This window comes from Pteropus alecto, unplaced genomic scaffold (assembly GCF_000325575.1).
Source record: "Pteropus alecto unplaced genomic scaffold, ASM32557v1 scaffold134, whole genome shotgun sequence".
Lineage (NCBI taxonomy): Eukaryota > Metazoa > Chordata > Mammalia > Chiroptera > Pteropodidae > Pteropus > Pteropus alecto.
Genome location: NW_006436283.1, coordinates 5537919 through 5559919, shown reverse-complemented (window position 1 = coordinate 5559919; position 22001 = coordinate 5537919). Strand labels below are relative to the sequence as shown.

The 22001-nt window shown below is 58.1% G+C and overlaps 1 protein-coding gene across 5 annotated transcripts in view; it reads left to right on the top strand.

Moving 5' to 3' along the window:
• The first annotated feature begins 6 nt into the window (after positions 1-6).
• The window catches only part of TTYH2 (tweety family member 2), a 32039-nt gene continuing 10044 nt past the window's right edge, over positions 7-22001 (top strand). For 3 of the 5 annotated variants that reach the window (XM_025047131.1, XM_025047129.1, XM_025047130.1), the window contains exons 1-6: positions 7-151; positions 7865-8037; positions 11468-11579; positions 15868-16088; positions 19257-19352; positions 19940-20012. In XM_025047131.1, coding sequence (XP_024902899.1) covers positions 26-151; positions 7865-8037; positions 11468-11579; positions 15868-16088; positions 19257-19352; positions 19940-20012 — 801 coding nt within the window. In that variant the 5' untranslated portion in view covers positions 7-25. The remainder of the gene's footprint in view (positions 152-7864; positions 8038-11467; positions 11580-15867; positions 16089-19256; positions 19353-19939; positions 20013-22001) is intronic. The other 2 variants (XM_006912258.3, XM_025047132.1) reach the window with 1 other exon arrangement.

Here is a 22001-nt window from a genome sequence, read left to right as displayed (position 1 = left end):
CGGGCGGGCTCCCTCCGGCCGAGCCATGCCCGCGCGCGTGGAGTACATCGCGCCCTGGTGGGTGGTGTGGCTGCACAGCGTCCCGCACCTCGGCCTGCGCCTGCAGCAGGTGGACAGCACCTTCAACCCCCGCGATGAGAGTTACCGGGAGGTGAGTCCGCGCGGTGCCAGAACCGGGTCACCCCTCTCCCCCTCCCCAGCCTGCGGCTCTCCACACGCCTCCCAGACGCCACCCCCCTCTGCTGCAGCCCCTTCCCTTCACCCCTCTTCCTTTTGCCCCCGGGACCCTTGGCCCTCGGCCCCTCGCGTCTGGAAACCTCATGGGCCGGGGAAACGGTGGGAAGAGGAGGAGGGGCGCGGAAGCTGCCCGCGGGGGAGGGGCCGAGCGCCGAGGGGGAGGGCCGCGCCGGGCGGGGTGGGGACATTTGTGCCAGTACCCGGGTGACTCCTGCGCTCCAGCCGACGGGCGCCCGGAGCTTTCCTCCTTCCGCGGTTCCGAGACGACCTCTCGCTTTCCGGGGCCGCGCGGCCTAGGAGAAGTTTGGGGACAAACTGAGTGGAGGCTCCCGAGTTCGGCTCCGCGGCTCCCTCCGCCCAGCCGCTCCTGCAGGGTGGGGGCCGCCGCCAACCCCTCTTCCTGGGCCCCTCCCGAAAGGCTTTAGGGCTCGGGGAGACGGCAAGGGGTGACTAACCTGGGGTACGCTGAGAACCCCCAGCCGCTGCGGTTGTTTGAGGGAGGGAGGGAGGCCCTGGGTCAGCCCTATCCTGTATCAGCGTCCCCCGCCTTCCGTACACGCACGCCGTCTAGACCCTGGATTTCTGGGGTCTTGGCTTCTTGGCCTGTCACTTCCGCCCACGCAAACCCTTGCATTTCCGCTCTTTCCTTGCTCTTCTGGCCCTTCCCTCTGCGATCCCTGCACCCCGTGGGTGGGGGTTGCGCCCCAGACCTCCCCGCCCAGGCAGAGCTACAGCATCTCCCTGCCTTCTCAGGTCTGGCCGAGCCCCTGTGGCCCAGCTGTCAGTTCTCCACAGAGTCGAAGATTCAGGCTGGGCAGCCCCTAATGGGAGCCCATATGTTCAGAGCTATGCACCCATCTCAGGACTTTGAACCCTGGAGGCCTCAGCCTGCAGTGTCAAGTTCTCCCGCACAATCTTCCTGTGTGGGCCCTGGTCGGGCGGGTTAGGGCAGAGCGGGGGCTGGTCCTGGAGTCAGCTCTTTGCCTGCCAGGTCTTTCTCCTGCATGGCCCGGGATCCTGATCTGGTAGAGTATGCAATGCACCCTTGACTGGGAGTCTAATAATAACCCCTAGTGTCCCTGTCACCCCCTCAGGCCCCAGGCAGATGCTGCCTGCCCTTTCAGAAAAAGGGAGAATCAGAGCCCCTCCCTGCGGTGAGGCAGGGATCCAGGGGGCATTGCAGAGGGTTTGCCTGGCTGGGCTCCCTCATGATCTGCGTTGGCCCCTCCCTCTCCCAGAGCCCCACTTGTGGAAGTCAGTGTGCCTGAGAATGCTCCAGCTGGGGACGGCTCCAGGGACTCTTCTGCTCCCTGCAAGTGCATGAAGAGAGGCGGATATGATTTCAGAGACAGCTGCATTGTTGCGTGCGTGCGCGTGCGTGTGCGTGTGCGTGTGTGTGTGTGTGTGTCTGTCCCAAACCCTGCGCCCCAGATCCTGTACCCATGGTCTCCAACCATAGTTTCCTCCTCTCCACTGGAGGAAATCTAAACTCCTGCCCGGGTCAAGAAGACCTCACCCCTTGGCTCCCAGAGACAGCACCTGTCTGGCCAGCAGATGTGGCCGGCCGGGCCTGAGCCTGCCCCATCCCCCTTAGTCCCACAGAGAGGTGGCATCTGAGCCAGAGGGACCCACTCAGCCCTGCCCCTGTCCTGCCAGGGTTTGGAGCCTGGCGCACTGTGCTGGGTGTCAAATGACTCCAGAGGGCATCCCCTTCCCATGAGCCACTGCTCCTGGACAGCCGGACACCCACCCCCACCCCCACCTCCACCCTCCTTGTCCCACTTAGGCCTCCTGAGGGATCTGAGTGGGAGATTAGTGCCGTAAGCCAGGCCGGGATGGGGAGTCTGGCTCTGGGTGTTATTTAAGGCAGCTCCTATATTGATAAGTTCTCCTGTTTGTGACCATGGATCTCTCTTAGACATCCCCTTTCTCCTGAGTGACAGTCACTGCCAGAGTCAAGGCAGCAGGTTGTTAAGACCATGGCTTGGGCACCTTCTGCTGTCAGTCACCTCGGTGCTCAGCAGACTCGATTGGAAACAAGCTCTGTGTCGTACTTGGGTGACGTGATGACCGAGGCAGCGAGGGCTTGCTGGGGCTCTGCCATCCAGCTGTCTGGGTTGGAATCTCAGTTTTATCGCTAACCGTGTGACCACGGCAGGCGTCTCAGGCTCTCTGAGCCTCCCTTCCCTCACCTGCAAGTATCAAACAAGGTGTTCCGTGTAACATGCTCGGTACAGAGAGGGTCCCACAGCATGTAGTATGACCCGGTGGTACGAATCATCACATGGACTGGCCTTGACGTTCAGCAGTATGTCCAAGACATACTCCCCAGGGGATACGGAGGGAAGAAACCTACAGACTCTGATCAGGGAAGACGGGAAAACAACACACGAACAGTGCTGGCTTGTGACACAATGTGCCTATGCGTGTGTGTGCACGCGTGCGTGTGTGTGTGTGAGTGTGTACACACCAAACACTAAGTGGTGATGGAAACCTTGACGTTCAGCAGTATGTCCAAGACATACTCCCCAGGGGATACGGAGGGAAGAAACCTACAGACTCTGATCAGGGAAGACGGGAAAACAACACACGAACAGTGCTGGCTTGTGACACAATGTGCCTATGCGTGTGTGCACGCGCGTGCGTGTGTGTGTGTGTGTGTGTACACACCAAACACTAAGTGGTGATGGAAGCAGGCAGATGAAGGCCTGGAGGAGAGCTCGGGGAGGGGACGAGGCAAAGGGGGGTCTTAGAAGAGTGGGGAGACTGACGAGCAGGCGCCTGGCGAATGGAGAGCCCTGAGCCAATTCAGTTCCCAAGCCTCCCTGAGGAAGCACTCACTTTCTGGCGCCTGGGGCAGCAGTAGAAGCCCCCTGACCGTGTGTCCTTCCGCCCCTCCCCCACCACTGGACCTGACCCTGAGTCCTTGCTCTGGACCTGGAGAGGTCGCTCGGGTCCTGGAGAGGCCAGTGGGCTGAGCACCAAAGTGTAGGAGGGAGCGTGGTCCCTGCTGTGTGCCCGGAGGGAAAGCGCCCATAACGCCCGGCCTGGGTCTTCTCCCCTTTGGCAGGCGAGGAGATGAAGATGATTCTCACTTCAGAGAGGGCCCGATAAGCCAGTGGACATAAACCACGTGGCCAGTGTCTGGCACAGCAGAAGCTGCCACAAGCGCTGCTTAGAAAGGAGACCCCAGCTGTCCAGGTGTCCACTGGGCGGAGTTGGAGACAGCGGGAAGGGGACCTGGCACCACCCCTGGCTGTCTCCCAGAATAAACCACTATAGTTTCCTCCTTCAGCTGACCACCCCACCTCCTTGGGAGACCAGACGCTGATGAGCTCATGTGCGTGAAAGGTCTTAGTCAGCTCCAAAATGCTGTGCAAATGTTGATTGTTGCTACTGTCAACATGCAGGAGCCACGCGTGTGCTTCCTGTCCCCTAGCTCCTGCATCCGTAGACCAGCCACTCTGCTGGGACATGCATGAAGAAGCAGAGAATATGTTTTTAACTTTCTACACTTAGGCATGTATTTTCATGTCTGAACTTCAGTTCATAGACTCCCCAGAGAGTCGCAAGTGTGTATCCCCAGGCCAGAGTGGAGGCTAGACCCAGAGCTACAGGGCCCCCCACAACTGAGCTGGTCTCAGGAGGAAAGGCCAGGCGGGAGCCCACAGGCGGGATTTGAGAGGAGCCAAGGTTGGGATGAGGAAGCCCCATTCATCCAGTCTGAGCATTGAATCATAGTCATCAGATGATCACGCTGTCCCCCCAACCCCCACCCTTCCCCCAGAGGCCCAGGGAGTGGGTTCTTAACCCTTCCCAATCCGTGGGCTCCAGCTTCCCTTCCTCTGGCCTCATCCCTAGGCTGGCTCACTGTTTCCTGGGGTCTTAGGGTGAGAGGGTGTTCAAGTTGTTTGCCCCCTCCCACTCCTAGTGCGGAAGCCCCTTGGGGTCTAACTGCCTTCCCAGAGTGCAAACTGGTCACTGCTGCCCCCCGCTTGGGTCTTGGGTTTCTGCTCTGGGTTTCACATGACAAAATGACAAACCAGAACTAACCGAAGCTGCTGAAGAGGAGAGAGGCTGGAGCCTGGGCCCCGATATGGGGGCTGTGGGCACGTGTTGGGTGGGGCTGGGAGGTGATGGTGGCTGCAGGTTCCTCCTCTTCCATCCTCCCCCCTCCTACCCCCAAGCGCATGGGGATTTGCAGTGTTAATTAGCGGCAGGAAAATAATTGCCTCTTAGAAGGTGGCAGTCAATGCCAAGGGGGCTATGGGAGATGGTTCTGCTGGCTTCGGGGGCTGTGGGAGATGTTTCTGCTGGTTTCGGGGGCTGTGGGCGCGGGTCTCCGGGGGCTGTGGGAGATGGTTCTGCGGGTCAAGGGGGCTAGGGGAGATGGTTCTGCTGGTTTCGGGGGCTGTGGGAGATGGTTCTGCGGGTTTCGGGGGCTGTGGGAGATGGTTCTGCTGGTTTCGGGGGCTGTGGGAGATGATTCTGCTGGTTTCGCCTCTGGTTCCCTCGTTCCTCCAACTGCTTCTTCCTCCCTCCCCCACCTCCTCCCCCTCCTTCTTCCTTTCCCACCTCCTTCCCTCCCAGCCCCCGCTGCCCTTGTCCCACCCTTGTCCCCCCAGCACCGGGGGTGAACTGCTAACCGTCCCCTGAGGTCAGGTTTCCCAGCATGGCCTCCCCAGGGCTGGACTGCATCATCTGTAACCTAATTGAGGCCAGCTGCCCAGCTTGGAGAGGCCCCGGCTGCAGAATCCCAGGGCCCTGCCCACGGGACTGCGCTCACAGGAGGCCAGGAGGAGGCCTGAGTGGACCATAAGAATGTGAGACAGGGGAGCCGGGGCAGGGGCTAAGTGGGGTGGGCACGGGCTATGATGTGAAGAGGTTGAAATAACACCAGCCCATGTCTTAACCGCTTCTGGGAGGCCCTTCCTTGCTGGGCGGGGACACATGGTAGAGTCTGTGGGGTTTCCTGTTTGGGATAGATTGTGTGGGACTGTCTGAGAGGCAAGCTAGAAGTCAAGGGTAGCTGGGAGGAGGTCTGAATGTTAACCGGTCTCTACACAAAAAGTTTGTCTGAGTTTTTGTTACTTTTTTCCTCCCATTTAAGAGTAACTTATAAGAAACTGCACACTCTTAAGTGTGTACCTTAATGTGTGTGTGTGTGTGTGTGAAAGAGAGACAGAGAGAGAGACAGAGGGACAGAGAGAGACAGAGACCATCCCAATCGTATTCCTCACCCCCCGGAGGCTCCCTCATACTCCCTCCCGAAGGTACCTGACTCTGTCACTGCAGATGAGTTTCTCTGACCTTGAGTTTCACATCAATTAAACCACCACACTGTCTCTGCCGTTTTGCCTGGTTTGCATCCCCTGACATTACGCCTGTGAGATTCATCCAGATCGCCACGTGTAGCTGCGATTTACTTTTCGTGGCTGCATCGTATTCCATTTTATGACTGTGGCACATTTTCTGTTTCTGTTCTCTTGTCGGTGGACATTTGGGTTGTTTCCAGTGTTTGCTATATTCCCGTTGTATTAAGCGGCTGTGAACGTTTGTGTGTCTGTCTTTTGGGGGACGTGAGCCCTCCTTTCTGTAAGGTAACATTCAAGAATGGGATTTCAGGGTCGTGGGGTATGCACGTTGCACAGTGGTTTTGCAGATTGTTAAGGGGATCCCTAGGTTTTAGCAGAGGAGCCCAGGGGCCAGCAAGGGGGTGACTGGGACAAAGCAGGGCATTTCTGTCCACTCAGGGCTCTGGTAAGCGAGTCTGTTTGAAAAAAAGGTTAAGCTGCTAGGAAGTCACCAATCTATGCTTCCCAGGCTCAAATGGGACACAAATTGCCTGGGACGTATCTAGATGCATTTCTGATTCACTAGGTCTTGGGCAGGGCTTGGGGTTCCACACTGCTAACGAGATTCTGCATTCTAGATGTCAGTGTCGGTCATGGGTTGGGGAACTTCACTCACTTTGAGTAGCGAGGCTCGAAAGCCCCACCTGTCCTCGGCCTGGGGCTTTGGGCCCTCCAGCGAGGGCCCCTGGCTGGGCGCAGGAAGCGGGCAACTCCTTTGCGCTATCTCACCGGGCAGGGGCCTCCTGGGTCAGTCCATGCGACAGGCTTAGTGGTCCAGGCTGGGGACCCAGCCCTCGCCACACCATGAGGACCTGAGCGCGGTGAAGTGTACGGGTCCCCGGGCCTTCCCAGCTGCCTGGAGGAGGCTTACCGTCCGAGCTGCAGAGTCTAGGAGGCGAGTTCCTGGTCACACCCGTGACGTATTTATCTCCAGGTGAAGGTGAAAGCCACACTTTAAGTCACAGTCACCACCCCACTCCCAAATGAGCCATCTCTCCTGTCTTTTTCTGTGCCGTCCCCACCGCTTCGGCCATTTGTCCCTGAGGCTTGGAAGCCTGTTGTCCAGGTGATCAGCAGAGCAGCAGGCCGAGCCAGGGGTCTGAAGGCCACCGCGAGCCCTCACAGGGCCGAGCAGCCGAGCTGGCAGAGGAAGGGACGGGGAGCCCAGCAGGTGGCTTCGTTTAGTGTCCAGGCCTTGGGACTGCGGCCCCAGCCTCTGATTCTCACAGGTGTCTCTTGGTGTGTGTCTCCGGCACAAGGCTTGTCTCCCCCTTACACCCAAAGGGTCCTGGTGTCTCCCCGACTCTGCTGATCGCCACCACCAGCATGTGGGTTCCCCAGAACAGGCTCTGGCCCCTGGGGGTTCTGGGCCGGGACCCAGTAAGGAGCACGTGGGAAGCTGGGCCAGGCTGTCAGCTCAGGAGCCTAACCTAGAGCCAGGTCCAGCCCTGGCTGGCGGCCACCAATCCTGGTGCCATCTGGTGCCCATCTGGCTAAGTCGAGATCAGAGGGCATGCAGCGGGGCATGAGCCTCCTGAGAGAGAGCAGCTCCCTTCGCAGGACCAAGTGGGCCTGAGACGGCACCCCCCGCCCCCTTCGGAATTCTGGGCTTCGCTGCCACCATTGGCACCTGGGGGGTCATTGTCCTGTTCAGGATGCCATGAAAGGGACCCCACGGGTACATGTCCTAACATCGCCACCTCCTCTAACACAGAGATGGCTTCTTGTTTTTCTGGATGGACCCCAACACCTAGGACAAAGCTTGGAGGAAGCAGATACACCACGCCATCCCCTCCCAGCCCCGTCCCAGGTCCCACTCAGCTTCTGAGATGTCCTGCCCAAGTCCCGTGTCCTCCAGTATGCTCTGGCCCTCGTGGACGTCCCTCTCCCTGTCTGTCACGCAGCCCATCGCCCACAGCCCTCACCGTCAGCCGACAGCTCCTGCCTTGTCTCTTGAATGGTCCTGAGCGGCTCATTGGGCAGGGCCTGCTCCATGTCCCCACCTGGGTGAGTTGGCCACAGACCTGGGGGCCAGGCTCCAGCTGTTCCTCATCATCCACCCCCCTCAGCGGATCGCAGCCCATTCACTCGTCCTGATGCCCTCGCCCCACCCAGCCTGAGTGCCGGACACCTCGTTCAGAGCAGGGCAGACAGCTCATCCTGGTTCCTGCACCCACCGCCCCTGGGAGCTCCAGGCCCAGGGGCCAGGGCAGTTCCCAACCTGACCATTATCCCAGGGGACCGGTGCTGACACTAGACCTCTCCCTCTTCAGTCTCTGCTGTTCCTGGGGCTGGTGGCCGCCGTCTGCCTGGGCCTGAACCTCGTCTTCCTCACGGCCTACCTGGCCTGCGCGTGCTGCTGCAGGCAGGACAATGCAGTGCAGATCAAGCAGCGTGACTCCTGCTGTGTCACCTGGACAGCCGTGGCGGCCGGCCTCGTCTGCTGGTGAGTGTCCCCCGCACTGGGCGGGGCACGTCCGGCTCGGGGTGGGGTCTCGATATGCAAGAGAGCGAGGCGGCCCCGTGGATAAAAAGTGGGCCTGGCCACCCGCGTCATGCCGATGGTTCGCCTTTGACCGTGACAGCCCCTTCCTCACCTTCAGCCCCCCATTAAACCCTGAGCGGTCAGTTCATCAGCTTTCTGGACATGTTCTCCTGACGGAGCTCCAGGTACCTCGATGGGAGAACCTGTCCCCAGAGTGAACGTCGTCCCTTTTCTTGCCTGGCAACAGGACTCGGATGCCTGGAGCGGTGATGGAGGTCTCTCTAGTGTGCCCCATGCCCGCCCTGGTGTGGGCCTCTCTGGTCCAGCAAGGACACGCCTGGCCGCCCCATGGGTCACTGCCTGAGCAGGTTACTGGGTGACATTCTTAAGCAAAGGGCGTCTCCGCTTTCTGAGTCCCTGTCCCCTCCCGGCCGCCTTGAGGCTGCGAAGTCGGAGAAAGCCTGACGCAGCCCAGATCAGTGCCATCTTCTCGTGAGATCAACAGCCCTTCGTGCCGTCAGCAAGACTTCTTTGCTTTTGACGAAGGAGCGAGGATTTCTCACCCCAGGCAAGAGCCCACCCTGCTGAGCCGCGTCCTCGGACACGCGGCCCTGTCGTGTAGAGTTGTTACATTTTTCTTGTTTTCGTACCTACGAATTTTTCCAAAAGCCTCAGGTCCACCCTGAGACTTCCCGGGAGTGGTCACCCTGGAGGGGTAGAATCCCTCGTTGCTTAGTGTCCATTGCATCCAAGAACGCACCGCGGGAGTGACCCCACTTGTCTCGGCTGCAGGACAGGAGGCAGACAGGAAGCCGTGGACCTGGGGCGAGGACACCTGCGTTCTCAGGGCCAGTGAGGTTTTCTTCTCCGTTAGGACGTGTTCACGGTCCCATCCTGTCGGCAGCATAAGGATCATCTCAGCCAAAACATGGGCGCGCGCCCGAGGCGGCACCGCGGGGCGATGAAGCAGTGAGCTCATGGGCGGGGCCGGGGCTGGGGGACACAGGCCACCAGGGCGACGTCATAGTGTCGGTCCCTGCAGAGCTGCTCCTGCGAAGTAACCGTGGGATCGAAAAGCCTTTTCGTGGGACTGAGCAGCAGGAAGGTGGGCGGGAGAGGCAGGGCACGAGACAGACGCCTGAAGAAGCCGCACAGCTGGCCACGCGAAGAGCCCTCTTGTGTGAGCTCAGATTTTTTTTAAAAACACGGCGAATGACAGAAGAATTCTATGGAACAGTAAGAATGGCTTTGGAGGGTCAATTCTAATAAGTAATAATTAAAGAAAACTCAAAACAGATGGAGTGCGTCTGGCATGACTCGTTCTAGGAAATGCTACGTGTCATTTCTGCCAGGCAAGGGGGCGCTAGTGGTAAGAAAAACAGGCATCATTTGTGCCTCTTGCTGGAGGTCCTCGTCTGCTGGGAGAGAGGCACGTCCAGACCCCACCGGTGCAGTGGGTGCGGGGCGGGCACCGCCGACCTCCACTCTTAATAGTCACGCTAGGTGATTCTGTGCCGTGGTCCTTGGACCACTTCCTGAGGGCTGCTGAACTAGGGGTCAAGGGCGGCGCCTGGAAGGAGGTTGCAGCCTGGATCCCGTCCTGTTTTAAGAAACAGCATAAATGCGTGCACGTGTGCGTTCGTCTTTTCCCCCGGGATTAGTGTTTTGGATGAAAACTCAGAAGGCTGCTCAATGAACCTGCAGATGGCTCCCAGGGGTGTGGGTCAGATAAAATATGATGGATGACAGAGGCAAGATTTGAGATGATTTGTTCAGCCTGGAATGTGAGATGAAAACCAACTGGATGAAATTTCACAGGGGTAGATCGAAAGTTCTGCTTTTAGTTGAAACAACCACCACCAAAAAAAAAAAAATCAAGACAACACTGCAGCGGGGAAGAATCACTGGGCTTCACGGCAGATCCTAGGGAGAAAACCAGGGTGTTTGCCGGCCACAGGGTCAGTGGTGGGGAGGGGCGGGTCTCAGGACATTAGCCCGCTGCCCTGTGCCCAGAGCTGGGTGGACAGCCTGGGCTTGGGCGCCTCACTCAGGGACCGTGTTTAAGGGTGACATCGACCAGTTAGAGAGCGTTGAACCAGGGACGGCGATGATATCTACAAGGCTCTGCAGGACGTATGTCTGGCTCGGAGAGCAGGAGGAGCAGGGGTGGCATGGAGCCACACGGACATGCCCAACGGGGTGTCCTGCAGAATTGGAGCCTTATTCCGGGGCGCCCCAGAGGACAGCCAAGAACCAGTGGGGTCATGCTTTGAGGAGGTGGGCTTCGGCTCAGGACAAGGAACTTCCTGTGAGCTGGAGGTTTTCAGTGGAGCGGGCTGCCTCGTGGGGGCATGGAGAGCATGGATGGGCAGTCCCCCACTCCTGGAGGTTTCAAGAGAGACAAGTGTGGTTTCAGGGGACTCAATCACCTGCGTCAGTCACCTGGGGAGCTGTCAAAGATACAGGGTCCTGGGGCTAGGCCAGCAGCCCTCTACCCTTCAGAGGCACGGGACTAGAGAGCAGAAATATTGTCCTGCTGCCTAAATGAAAGATGCTGTGGAGCCGGTCGGGCACACCAGGGACAAGCTGGCACTGAACCGTCACCTCCCGCCCCCACCTGCCAGAACTTGAAACGTCATCCCCTCCCGCATCCCCAGGAAAGAATTCCTCAGCCAAAGTCAAAAACCTGCTCTCTGTGGATATTTGACCAGCTTTATCCATAATCGCCAAAACCTGGAAGCAATCAAAGCATCCTCCAGTGGGTGAATGAGTAAATAGACGGTAGCACAGCCGGACAAAGGAATATTATTCAGCGCTAAAAAGAAATGAGCTCTCAGGCCGTGAAAAGACATGGAGGGAACTTAAATGCGCATTCGTAAGTGAACGAAACCAGTCTGAAGACAGACAACACACTGTGTGACTTCAACCACATGACATTCTAGAAAAGGCAAAACGATGGAGACGGTAAAAAGATAGGTGGCTGCCAGTGAGTGGAGGGAGGGAAGGATGGATGGGTGGAGCACACAGGATGTTTAGGGCAGTAACGCGGCTCCGTGTGACACGGTAGTGGTAGACACGTGGCATTCATCGTACGTTTGTCCAAACCCACACAGAGTACACCACCAACAGTGAACCCTAATGCAAGCCCTGGACTTCGGTGGCACGATGTGTCCATATGGGTTCTTCAGTTGTAACAAATGTCCTACCCTGGTGGGGGCTGTGACCGTGGGGGAGTCGGGGCTGGGGGGCAGGGGAGTATATGCAAGGTCACTATCTTTTCCAGTCAATTTCACCGTGAACTTCAAACGGCTCTAAAACATAGTATATTTTTTTAAAAAAATAACTCTCTTCTGGGTTTCACCTCTAACTCTGTGTCGGGTCTCGCCCGTAGTGCTGCGGTGGGCGTTGGTTTCTATGGAAACAGTGAGACCAGTGACGGGGTGTACCAGCTCATCTACTCCTTGGACAATGCGAATCACACCCTCTCTGGGATCGACACGCTGGTAAGGTTCACGGGCGGCTGGCTGGGCCAGGTGCAGCCCAGAGGTCAGCGCGGTCAGAGCAAGGGCCCCGGTCAGATGCTAGGCAGCTCGGCCCCGAGGGGGGCACGACTCCCCGAAACCCTGCGAGGGGCCCTCTGGGCTCTGGCTTCCGGGCGCCACGAGTCCAGCTGGAGGCTCAGGGGGAGGGACCGAGTTAGGCAGGCAGAGCTTTTCGGGAAGGAAGGAGCTGCTCTGTGAGCCCTTGGCCTGGGTGGCCGAGGCTGAGAGGGCGGGGAGTCTGGGCTTTCTCAAGTGTAGACCTTGGCGCCCCAGCGTATTGTCACCTTTGCTAGAAGTGCCGGGACATTCTCTGGCCGCCCCATGGCAGCCCCGGGACCCCTACGAGGGAACCCCGATCCCACTTGGCCCAGCACAAGGGTGGCCCCAGCAAGTGGCCTGTCATGTCAGGCAGCCCCGACTGGAACATCTGGACATTGCTCTGGCACTGCCTAGAGGAGGATTCGACCTCATTTCCCTTCCTTCTCCTTTAAGCTCCTCTAAGGCCTTAATCCCTCAGCCCCTCGGGAGGGCCTCGCCTTAAAGAGCCAGCCGTGTGGCTCATGGGTGCCCAGGGGGGCCGGTCGTGGTGGCTCTGGCCTCAGAGAAAGCCTTTCTGGGGAGTTGAGGGTCGCGTGCCAGACCAGGGCCCAGTGTGCCATGCAGAGCTCGTCCATCTGCCCCTTATGTCTACTGGGACCCGTCCCTGGGGACTGAGAGCTCTCTGGACACTGGGCTGGGGTGGCTTTGCAGAGTGAGGGAGAGGACGCTGAGGCCAGCCTCGTGGGCAAACGCAGCCTGCCCAGAGTGTAGAGGCCTGGGGGAGCTCACCCCCACCCTCACCGCTGCCCTGGGGTGGGAAGAGGCCCCAGGATTACTGCCTCTGGGCTCGGCCTCCCCATCTTCTGCCTCCTACCAGCACCAGGGCCCCTGGAGGAGGAACCCGGGCCCAAGAGCAGAACCCCCTGCTGAGGGCCCAGAGTCAGGGCCTTCACTACCTGTGACCATTATGCAGAATGGCCCTCATCTCCCCCAGAGCCGTCCTGATGGGGACACTTGATTTCTTCTCGTCCTTATCCCACGGGAGGAGACTGGCATGGGGAGATGAGCTGGGAGCAGGACCCTAGGCTGGGCCTATCCACCTGAGCAGGCCGTGCGCTCCAGGGCCAGGTCCGGACATTTCTCGGCAGGCCCCCTGTCTCTTAAATTCCCCCATGTTCCCAGAGGTCAGCGCCTCGTATTAGCTCCACCGGTTTTGAGAAATGAGGACAGGAGCCCCAGGCTGTCATGGTGGTCCAGCCAGCGGGAGCTGCTTCCGTCCCCTATGACCCCCTCCTGCCTCCTCCGTGAGCCGGGGCCCCAGTCTGGGCTGCTCCCTCCCATGGAGAGGGCTCTGGGTTCTCATGGGGCCTGCAGAGCGGGTTTGGGCCCTGGGGTGGGCACTCAACAAAGCCATCCCGAGGGGTGAAGGCCATGTAGCAGGTAAATGATGTGAGATGAGATACTGTCTGTGACAGTACTCAGCAATCTATAAAGTGCCCTCCAAATGGGCCCGGCCGTGGTAATGAGTGCCATTATCATGGTGCTTTTATCATACATGTTGTTATAATCACCGTGAAGGAGAGAGGAGGCTTAGACTAGGGGGTGGCAGGGTGACAGGTCAGGTGACTCAGACCTGGATCTCTGTTCCAGACCAGAAGCCCCAGGCTTGTGCCTTGGTGGGAGGGGGCCAAGGCTCAAGGCTCAGGCCCGGCCGGCAGGCTTCTGGATGAATTACACGCTCTGATTTGTCGGGTCATTTGGGGGTACCCGGTGGGTCCTTTCTCTTGACCCAGTGTCCCCCATTGGTGCCCTAGTTGGGGAGGCCTGGCCTCCAGTTACCCTGGGCACCAAGCACACCTCTCACCACTCAGGGTCTCAGCCTAAAAAATCCACCCCCGGGTTGGAAGCTAGGACATTTCAGAGCAAGAACTGGAACCGAAGTACCTGGTCTCCACCCTTCCTTTCTGGGATCTGAGGTGGGGCCCCTTCGACTCAGGCCGGCTGCCCTTCTAGAAAACTACCTGAGGCGGAGAAACTTCCTCCTTCCCAGAAGTTTTCAGACTCCCCTGGAGGGCTTGATCAACAGCGAGCTGAGCTGGCCCCACCCCAGCGTTTCTGCTTCTATGGGTCTGGGCGGTGCTGAAAATTTGCAATTATAATGAGCTCCCTGCTGATCACCCTGATGCTGCTGGTCCAGGGACCACAACTGGAGAACCACTGCTCCATCCTACGGGACAACAGCTTCCACCACCTGCTAACTCGCCCCTGACCCCACCCCACCCCCGCTTGGGGAGCCGAGCTGCCCGTCTGTTTCCCAGAGCGTCTCTTCCCCATGGACCAGGGGTGGGGGGATCCTCACTTTGTCTCCCTGCTGGGAGCTCTGTCAGTAAGAACCGCTAAGGAATTGGGGGTGGGGAGGGGAAGCAGGGGGCTGTAAGTAGGCCGGCATTGTGATTTTTACCTTTTTATAGTTTCGTTTCCTATGAGAAGACATCAGGGGGAAATAGGACAGATGTTTGCTGATCTTTGTTTTTTCCAAGGAAGGATTTCAGAAAGTAGAGAAGTTAAAGATTCGGGGGAAAATGCGATCTTCCAGAAGAAGTTTGCAGATCGTTTTTGATAGCCTTTGGCTCTCAGATTCATTAGATATGAGAAAGGAATATGAAGATGTCACATAGCACAATCGCGCTCCTAACGTTAGCCTTTAATGATCGTGCGTTTTGGATCGAGGGCTGCAAAGCACTGATACGTTCATCTTACTGAATCGAAAAGGAAGGTTTATCAGGGTGATGTTTAGGTACCGAATTTACTTTTACATGGTTTTCCTCCGCCATGTGAAGCGACAAGCTGCCAAATCTGTAAGGTACAGGGTATCTGTAACCTCACCATCCTTAACCAGCTCGGGAGAGCCAGGAACAAGCCAGAAAACAGAACAAGCCTCTGACATTGAAAAAATAAAAACGGAACGGAGCACAGAGGGCCATTCTCTTTCTGGGACCAGGAACTCCCGGCAGTGCAGATGGAGACGTGACGTGGAAGCCCACTGTCGCTGTCCCATTCCCCTCATCAGGAGTGTCACCTACTCACCCTCCTGCTGATCTCCGACCGGGGGATGCGTGGCCCCTTCTCCTGTGTCACGTTATCTTCCTGCCGTGCCTGGGGGAGCTGCAGGCTGCCCAAGAGAGGATCAGGCGCCCTCCTCCTCCCAGTCAGTCGTGCTCGGTGGTTTAACGTGACAATTTCAGAACAGCAAAGCCTTTCTTCTTGCTTCCAGCACCCCAGCTCAGAGCAGGCTCCGAGGGATGTGCCTGGGACTCCCAGGCTGTGTACGTGGGTCCCATGGGGACCCTGTGTCGGGCTGTTTGAGCACCCTTTCAGTACCAAGCCCTGCTGGCATTCCTTGTTTGCAAGCCAGTGGCGGTCACTGCCATCTGACCGCCTTCACCCTTTCCTCTCTTTCTTTGAAGAGCAAATCGCTTTCTTCGGGGTCTGCTCAACCCCAGGCCCATAAGGCTCAGTCAGGGGACAGGCGCCTGTCCATCCACCTGGCAGGACAGACGTGCGGGGGAGGGCATGAGCGCACAGAGAAGGCGCCAGTGTCCCCCCTCCACGTGTCCAGGCCTTTCGGAGGCAGGATGGAGCCTGTGTGTTATTCAGAGTTCCATTGTTCTGCTTCGCTGGGGCCCAGGAGCTGTGAGCTGTTGACAGCAAGGCCTTTCTCTTATGAGGCATTTAGAAATCCTATCATGGGATCAAAAGATCAGGTAGCAACTGAGGAGCTGTTCAGCTTAAACGTTTTATTCCTCACCCGAAAAAGGAAGTCATAATCCACAGTGTTTAAAGTTTTAAGAGAATCTGTGACAACGTGCGTGTGTGTTCCTTTGTTCATTTGCTTCCCCACCTGGGTCTCTCTTTAGAGTAAGGCACTGGATCTCAGAGGCCAGGGCTGGTTCAGGCCAGATCGGGGCCTGCCCCCAGGATGGGGGGACATGGGGGCCGGGTGGGTCATGAGGGCCTCTGTCTCCATCCTCCCTCTGGGCAGCAGCCTCCTGAGCTTTTCAGGGCTGGGGACCGCACGCACGGTACACTCGCCCAAGCCCGAGCAGCCATCTGCTGCTGGCAGACCTCCTCCAGAGTTAGAATCAGGAGCTGGGCCTCTCTGGCTTCCTCCCACCCGAGGGCCAGACTCACAACCGCAGCCCCTCCCCAGGTGTCCGGAACCACCCAGAAGATGAAGGTGGACCTAGAGCGGCACCTGGCCCGGCTCAGTGAGATCTTTGCCACCCGGGGCGATTACATCCAGACACTGAAGTTCATGCAGCAAATGGCCAGCAACATCATCGTCCAGCTGTCAGCGGTGCCCGTGTGGAGGGAGGTCACAGCCGAGCTGACCGAGCTGGCCGACCAGACTGGCCATGTGGAGTACTACAGGTGAGGGGCAGAGGGGACACGCTGGGGCTACACCAGCTCCCTTCATCCAAGCCTGCATCTCAGGGCCAGAAGGTCTTAATAAGCCATTAACTGAAATCCAAGCGCAAGGTCTAATGAAGGTCACTCTGGGGAGAGCCAAGAAGGGAGGCAGCAGTCTGGGCTTTGGGTGGCTCCTGGTTAAAGGGCGACATGCACTCCAGAAGTGTCACCGTCAGTCACGTCACCGCACCTAAGGAAATGAGTCCTGGTGAACTTAACAGCTCTTTGCATGGTCCCCACCTCACCCCACCCTCCCACTGCCAATTCGTTGGTTCCTCTTCAAGCCATTTGCAAAGGTCAGAGCCTTTATCTCAACATTGCACAATTTAGTCTGATTTTCTGGATTCAGTTCCCTTTTATGAGAAAGTCCCACCCCAGGCCAAAGTAATATATCTGAGTCTAAAGAAAATGTTCCGGTGGCCTTTGGCCAGAGCTCTCCCTGCCATGGGCTGTCTTCTTCCCCACGGTAGGAGATGGCAGGGCTCTGAGACACATGAGGTCCCCAGCTGTGGACCATGCTCCCCATCCCTCCCCTTCCCCGCCAGTCTAGTCCCTGCATCCCCAGGATGACACACAGACGTCTGCATCAGAAAGAATTTCCGTCGAAGTTCCCACCAGATGAATGCTCACATGTGAAAGTGCCTTTCTCCCAAGTGACGGAAAAAACTGCCAGCTCTAAGGACTGGCTGTGACTCGGGACCCAAACCAGTGGCATCTGATGAGTCCTGTGTCATGAGGGCCATTCATTGCCTGAGCCTTCAAAATCTTTTTGTCATGGGGGCTGGGGAAGGTAGAAAGTGGACATCCCCATTTCTCTCTGAGTGGACCTAGCATAGGGCCATGTATATGTAAGGGCCTAATGGGGGCATTTCAATAATGATGATGAAATGAGTCAGGATTTATATATCGAAAGGGGCTTATTTTTAAGGTGATTTTATTAAAGACGGGAGGTGCCAACTGCACAGCAGCTATTTCAATCTGGGAGATTGAAGGGGTCCCCTAGGACCCCATCCCCCATTCCCACCCCTTGTTCAGGGCAAGGCAGAAAATCCACGGTTAGCACCTGTGGCTCCTGGACACCGACTCAGACTGGTCCCTTGTCTTCATCTTCTGCTGTTTGTTCGTCCCTTCTCTCACCTGAGCTGCCTAGACCAAGGCTTTATTTTATTCTCGAGCGTTATAACCAGCCTCAGGGGCCAGGTCTCCTCTGGCCAGCCTCCCCCTAGCTTTGCTTTCCTGCTTTTTCTAGAGCATATCCATCCAGCTAAGCAAATATTCTTTAGCACTTTTATACAGGGCCTGGCTAAGTGCTGGAAGCAATAAAAAGCCAAGAGATGACCCTCTTGGACAGGCTTCTAACGCGTATAACCCAGCAAGAGCATCAGCAGAGGCTGGATATGGGAGGAGCTGTGGACGTAAAGGCTGGAGCTTCCAGAGCCAGCTTCTTGGTCATCCCTGGGGTCCTCTGGGAAAATGCATCTGCCTCGCAGAGCTGTTTCCAGGAACTCCTCATAAGAGACTGCCGAGCGAGGCATCGAAACAGTGCTGGAGAGTGAGTGAGAAGCCGCGCTAACTCGATTTCCTGGTGTCGTGGAGAGGAGACAAGTAACGAGACACACGTTTAGGTTTGAAACGTGAAACCAGGACTTGGAGAGGGGCCTGGTGGCTGGCGCGTCTCCCGTGGGAAGGCTGGGAGAAAGGGAGTCTGCAGTGCCTAGGCCGGCCTCTCCTGCCACGGGCCTCCGTCTGCACATCTGAACGAGGTCCTCACAGCAGATGGTCCCCGAGGTTCCTTCCAGCTCTGACTCTGATTCTAAGAAAACGGGCTTTTTGGTGGCCTCGTCCTCCAGGAGGGCGGGCCCTGCGCTTTCCCCAGAGCCCCCAGCTCCCTCCGTCCCTGGGAATTGTGGAGTCCTCCAGCGAGGCTCTGTGCAGGGGTCGATGGTTTTGATCAGACTCTTTGGGGGGCCTCCTTTCTCAGAGGCAGAGAGAACCTCGCTCGGCTGCCAGGTGGCCTCCGGCATGCTCCCTCCCCTTCAGAGCCCCTCTGTCACTTTCTTCCAGCTCCATCGCCCTCCTACCCACACTCCGGGCTCTTTCTTACCCTCTTTAAGGTATCGGTGAAGCAGGAAACCTTTGCTGGAGAGGAGGGGTCGATGGATTTATTTGGCTCCCGCATGGAGAAAAATAATGATCACACATTTCTCTTTTGGGGGGACTGGAGAAAGTCCCTTTTCTTTTCACCAGCTCCCCTCCCCCCACTGCTCAGACTGGCCCCTCCAGTGCAAGGCGAATGGAAGTGGCTACTGGGTGAGGCTAGTGTTGAGTTGGGACTGTCTTGGGGTCCTGCTCAGAAGGGAAAGAACAAGGTTGCTTTGCTTGGAGTCTTCCCAGCGCCCTTGGCATTCAGGCGCTCCAGGGTCCCATGCTTTGGAGGAGCAGGAGAGCGGGGACCTCAGGTCCGTGGCTGCCCTGCCTTGTCCCCCGTGCGCTTAGCGGTAAGGGCTCCGGCTTCCTGTTATACGTGTGGAAACTGGGGCTCAAAGGTGTGCGGCAGCTGGCCAGGGTCTCCCAGCTGCCTTTCTGGGGATGGGGGGGTCAGGGGTTGTGGCTGAAGGTCCGTGGTGCCCTGGGATGATGAGGCTCCCTGCCTCTCCCTGACCCCGCCCCCTGGTGGTCTGGGAAAGAGCCCACTCGGAATCCAAGTCCCAGACCGCCGGGAGGGAGAGGGGAGGCCAGGGCGAGATTCCATCAGAGAAGTGGGCGCCTTAGGGGCTTTCTCGGATCCGTGGATATAAATGTCAGGCCTTGCCTGGTCCGATGCTGTGTGAAGTTCTCCATAGTCCCATGTGGGGAGTGGCAGGTAGAGTAGATGGCACAGAGAGGGAACATTTCCATCACTGCAGAAAGTTCCAGTGGACAGCCAAGAGAGGGGGAGGGTGATGCCTTTGTCCAGGCCAAAATGGGGTGCAGGCCTTGGAGCCTCTGGGGGGGATCTGTCCACCATGCACGCCGGTTCTTCCTGTGCAGGGGACACGCCCTCCTCTAGTCTGCTCATCTGTTGTTAACGAAGGGCCAGTGACCCCGGGGGGCTCTGCTCCCCCTGACCACCCCTACCCCTCCCGCCAGGTGGCTCGCCTACCTCCTGCTCTTCATCCTGGACCTAGTCATCTGCCTCCTCGCCTGCTTGGGACTGGCCAGGCGTTCCAGGTGTCTCCTGGCCTCGTGAGTAGCCCCGCCTATGGGCCTGGGACAAAGCTCTGGGCAAGCATGTGAGGTGACGGTGCCACCATCAGAGAGGGGTGAGGGCCTGGCCAGGCTCGGAGGATGTGGTGGTGGCCACGGCCCAAGGTCACCTTCTGCTCTCTCCTCAGTACCCAGTCAAGTGGGGACGGCAGCCACCGGCTGGCCATCTGGACATAAAGGAAGGACTGGGGCTTTCCTCCACGTGTCCCCTCCTTCCAGGGCCTTCCCCTGCTGAGCAGCTGAACAAATGCTGCCCAAGCGTTAGAGGCTCCTGCCATCTGTAACCAGCTCCTCCTTAGCTCGCCCCCTCACGGCCGTGTCTTTTTGGCCCAGGGACCTGTGCTCCAGGCATTGGGTTCCATCTCTCTGTCCTCGCCATCAGCAGGGCTGATGTTAGGGCAGAGACTGAGACTGCCTTTGGGGCCACTACTGGAATCTCAGGGGCCAGAGAAGGCACGATCATAGCTGAGCGGAAGGGCGCTAACGTCGGTGGGGTGACAGCTGTCCTGGAGTCCCCTGCCTGCCAGCCTTTGCCCAGACCCCACTGGTGGCTGCCTCTCTCCTAGGATGCTGTGCTGTGGGCTGCTGGCCCTGCTCCTCAGCTGGACGTCCCTGGCCGCTGACACCGCTGCAGCAGTGGTGAGTTGAGGCGGGGGGTAGGGTGCGTGGGACGGTGGGTGGTCTGCCCAGGACCATCTCTGTGGCAGGTGGTACATCAATGTGTCTGTCCTGTCCAGAGACCCTAAAGGCAGCGTGAGTCCCTAACCTAGAATCCCAGAATCCCACAACTGAAGGGGCTTAGATCTTCCCCCCCAGCCCCCTTGCCCTTCAGATGGGGACACAGGCCCAGGGAAAAGAAGAGGCTTGCCCACGGTCTCGACGCATTTAGGGCCAGAGCCAAGATAAGACATCTGAAGCCTATCCCTTCCCCACCCACTGGCCCATTCCCAGCCACCTGCTTACTTCTCGTAAGGACATGTATGGATGACCAGGTGACCCCTCTCTGGGTGTGAAGAAGTGACTGGGTCTGGTGGGGATGGGTGGGATTGGAACCTGGAGCCCTCTGGCTTCGGAAGCATACTCTTCGGGCGCTGGGAATGTGGATGCGGCATTTAGCTTGCCTCCAACCGCGGCGCTGGGACTCACGCACACAGGCTGACACACAGCGGAGCACGTTTCTGCATGTGGGGCCTCAAAATGTTACAAACAAAATCAAAAAAACACAAGGTAGGGGAGCTTCCTATGTAGATGTTTGGTCTTTGACAGACCTAACACTTGAGTTAAGCTGTGCGCATGAGTCATTCATTCATCCATTCATTCATTCAGCTGATGTTTTGCTCTATGGCACTCAGTGATGCCAGGTGCCTAGAGAAGTGAAAACCAGGGCATGACGTTCGCTCTTGGCTAAGTACCAGCCCGCAGAAGAAAGACTAGTATGCAGACCGTTGCAACTCCATGTGAATTGTACAGTGGAGGTGCATGCTGAGTGTTTGTGTGTGTGTGCACGCGTGTGCGCGCGCGTGTGTGTGTGTGGTAGAAGGGGCAGGATTTGCCAGGGGATTTCAGGGACCCCCTAGCTGATTCGAGGGCCACAAACGAACCCCGTGACCTGCATCTGTTCTGCCCTCGCTACCTAGGGGTAAAAGAATGGGGCTCCTGTTGGAAGCCCTCTCCCCAAACTCACGCCTTGCCTAGTGATCCGGGGCTGACCAGGAGCTCTGGCCCTGGACACGTTGCCCCCATGATGCCCGTGGAGTGAATGGATCTTTCTCTGCTTGGCTCACGGCAGCTTTCGGCAAAGCTTGTCCGGAGGGGAAGGGGGCTGGGCAGGATGAAGAACTGGACAGGCATGTTTCCGCTCTGTTTCCTCCCCCAAGCCCTGCAGCGTCCACTTTGGGCAGGATGGAGAACTGGACAGGCATGCACCTACGTCCCGAGGGCAGGGGCCCCTCCATACACAGGGAAGGGCAGGGGAGGAGGGCCTACATTGTGCTCAAAAGCATCTGAAGTCATCAGGAGCTGGACGGCCGCCCGTGGTCCAGGGGAGTGGCCGCTGGCCAGAGCAACACACACAGCTGCCTGGCCGACAGCCTCTCCTCCGGGAACAAATGTAAGCACAGGGAAACTCGCACATGGTGTATTTTGTGGGGCCCCTGGAAGCAGCAGCGCGTCTAGCATCTAGCTTGCCCCTGTGAGCAGCTCTTGGGGAGACAGCCTCCTCCAGGCCCCTTCTCCCCAGGCTTCAGTGAACCAGGAAAGCAGGGGTGATTGAGTCTCCCAGCTGGGTGCCCTGGAATGCAAGAGAGCCCAAGAGAAAAGCCATTTCCCTAATTCGTCTAGTCAGGCCCCTGTGTGACAGCGTGAATGGGCCTTTGATTGGGCTGCGGATACTGCTGCATTTTAATAGGAAGCGGGGTGAGGACAAGCTGGGAGGGGAGGGAGGCAGGGCGCCAAGGGTCACTGTGGGGAGCTTTTGTGGCCTAGCTGCCCCGGCCCTCTGAGGCCTCCTGGCTGTTTTTTTTTTTTTTTGAGAGCTGTGCAGCCGGCACACTGACACTGTGCCCGCCCCCAGCCCCCGCTGCCCATCCAGGGAGGAAAGACCTCCCTGATGAAGGAGCACGGGCCTGA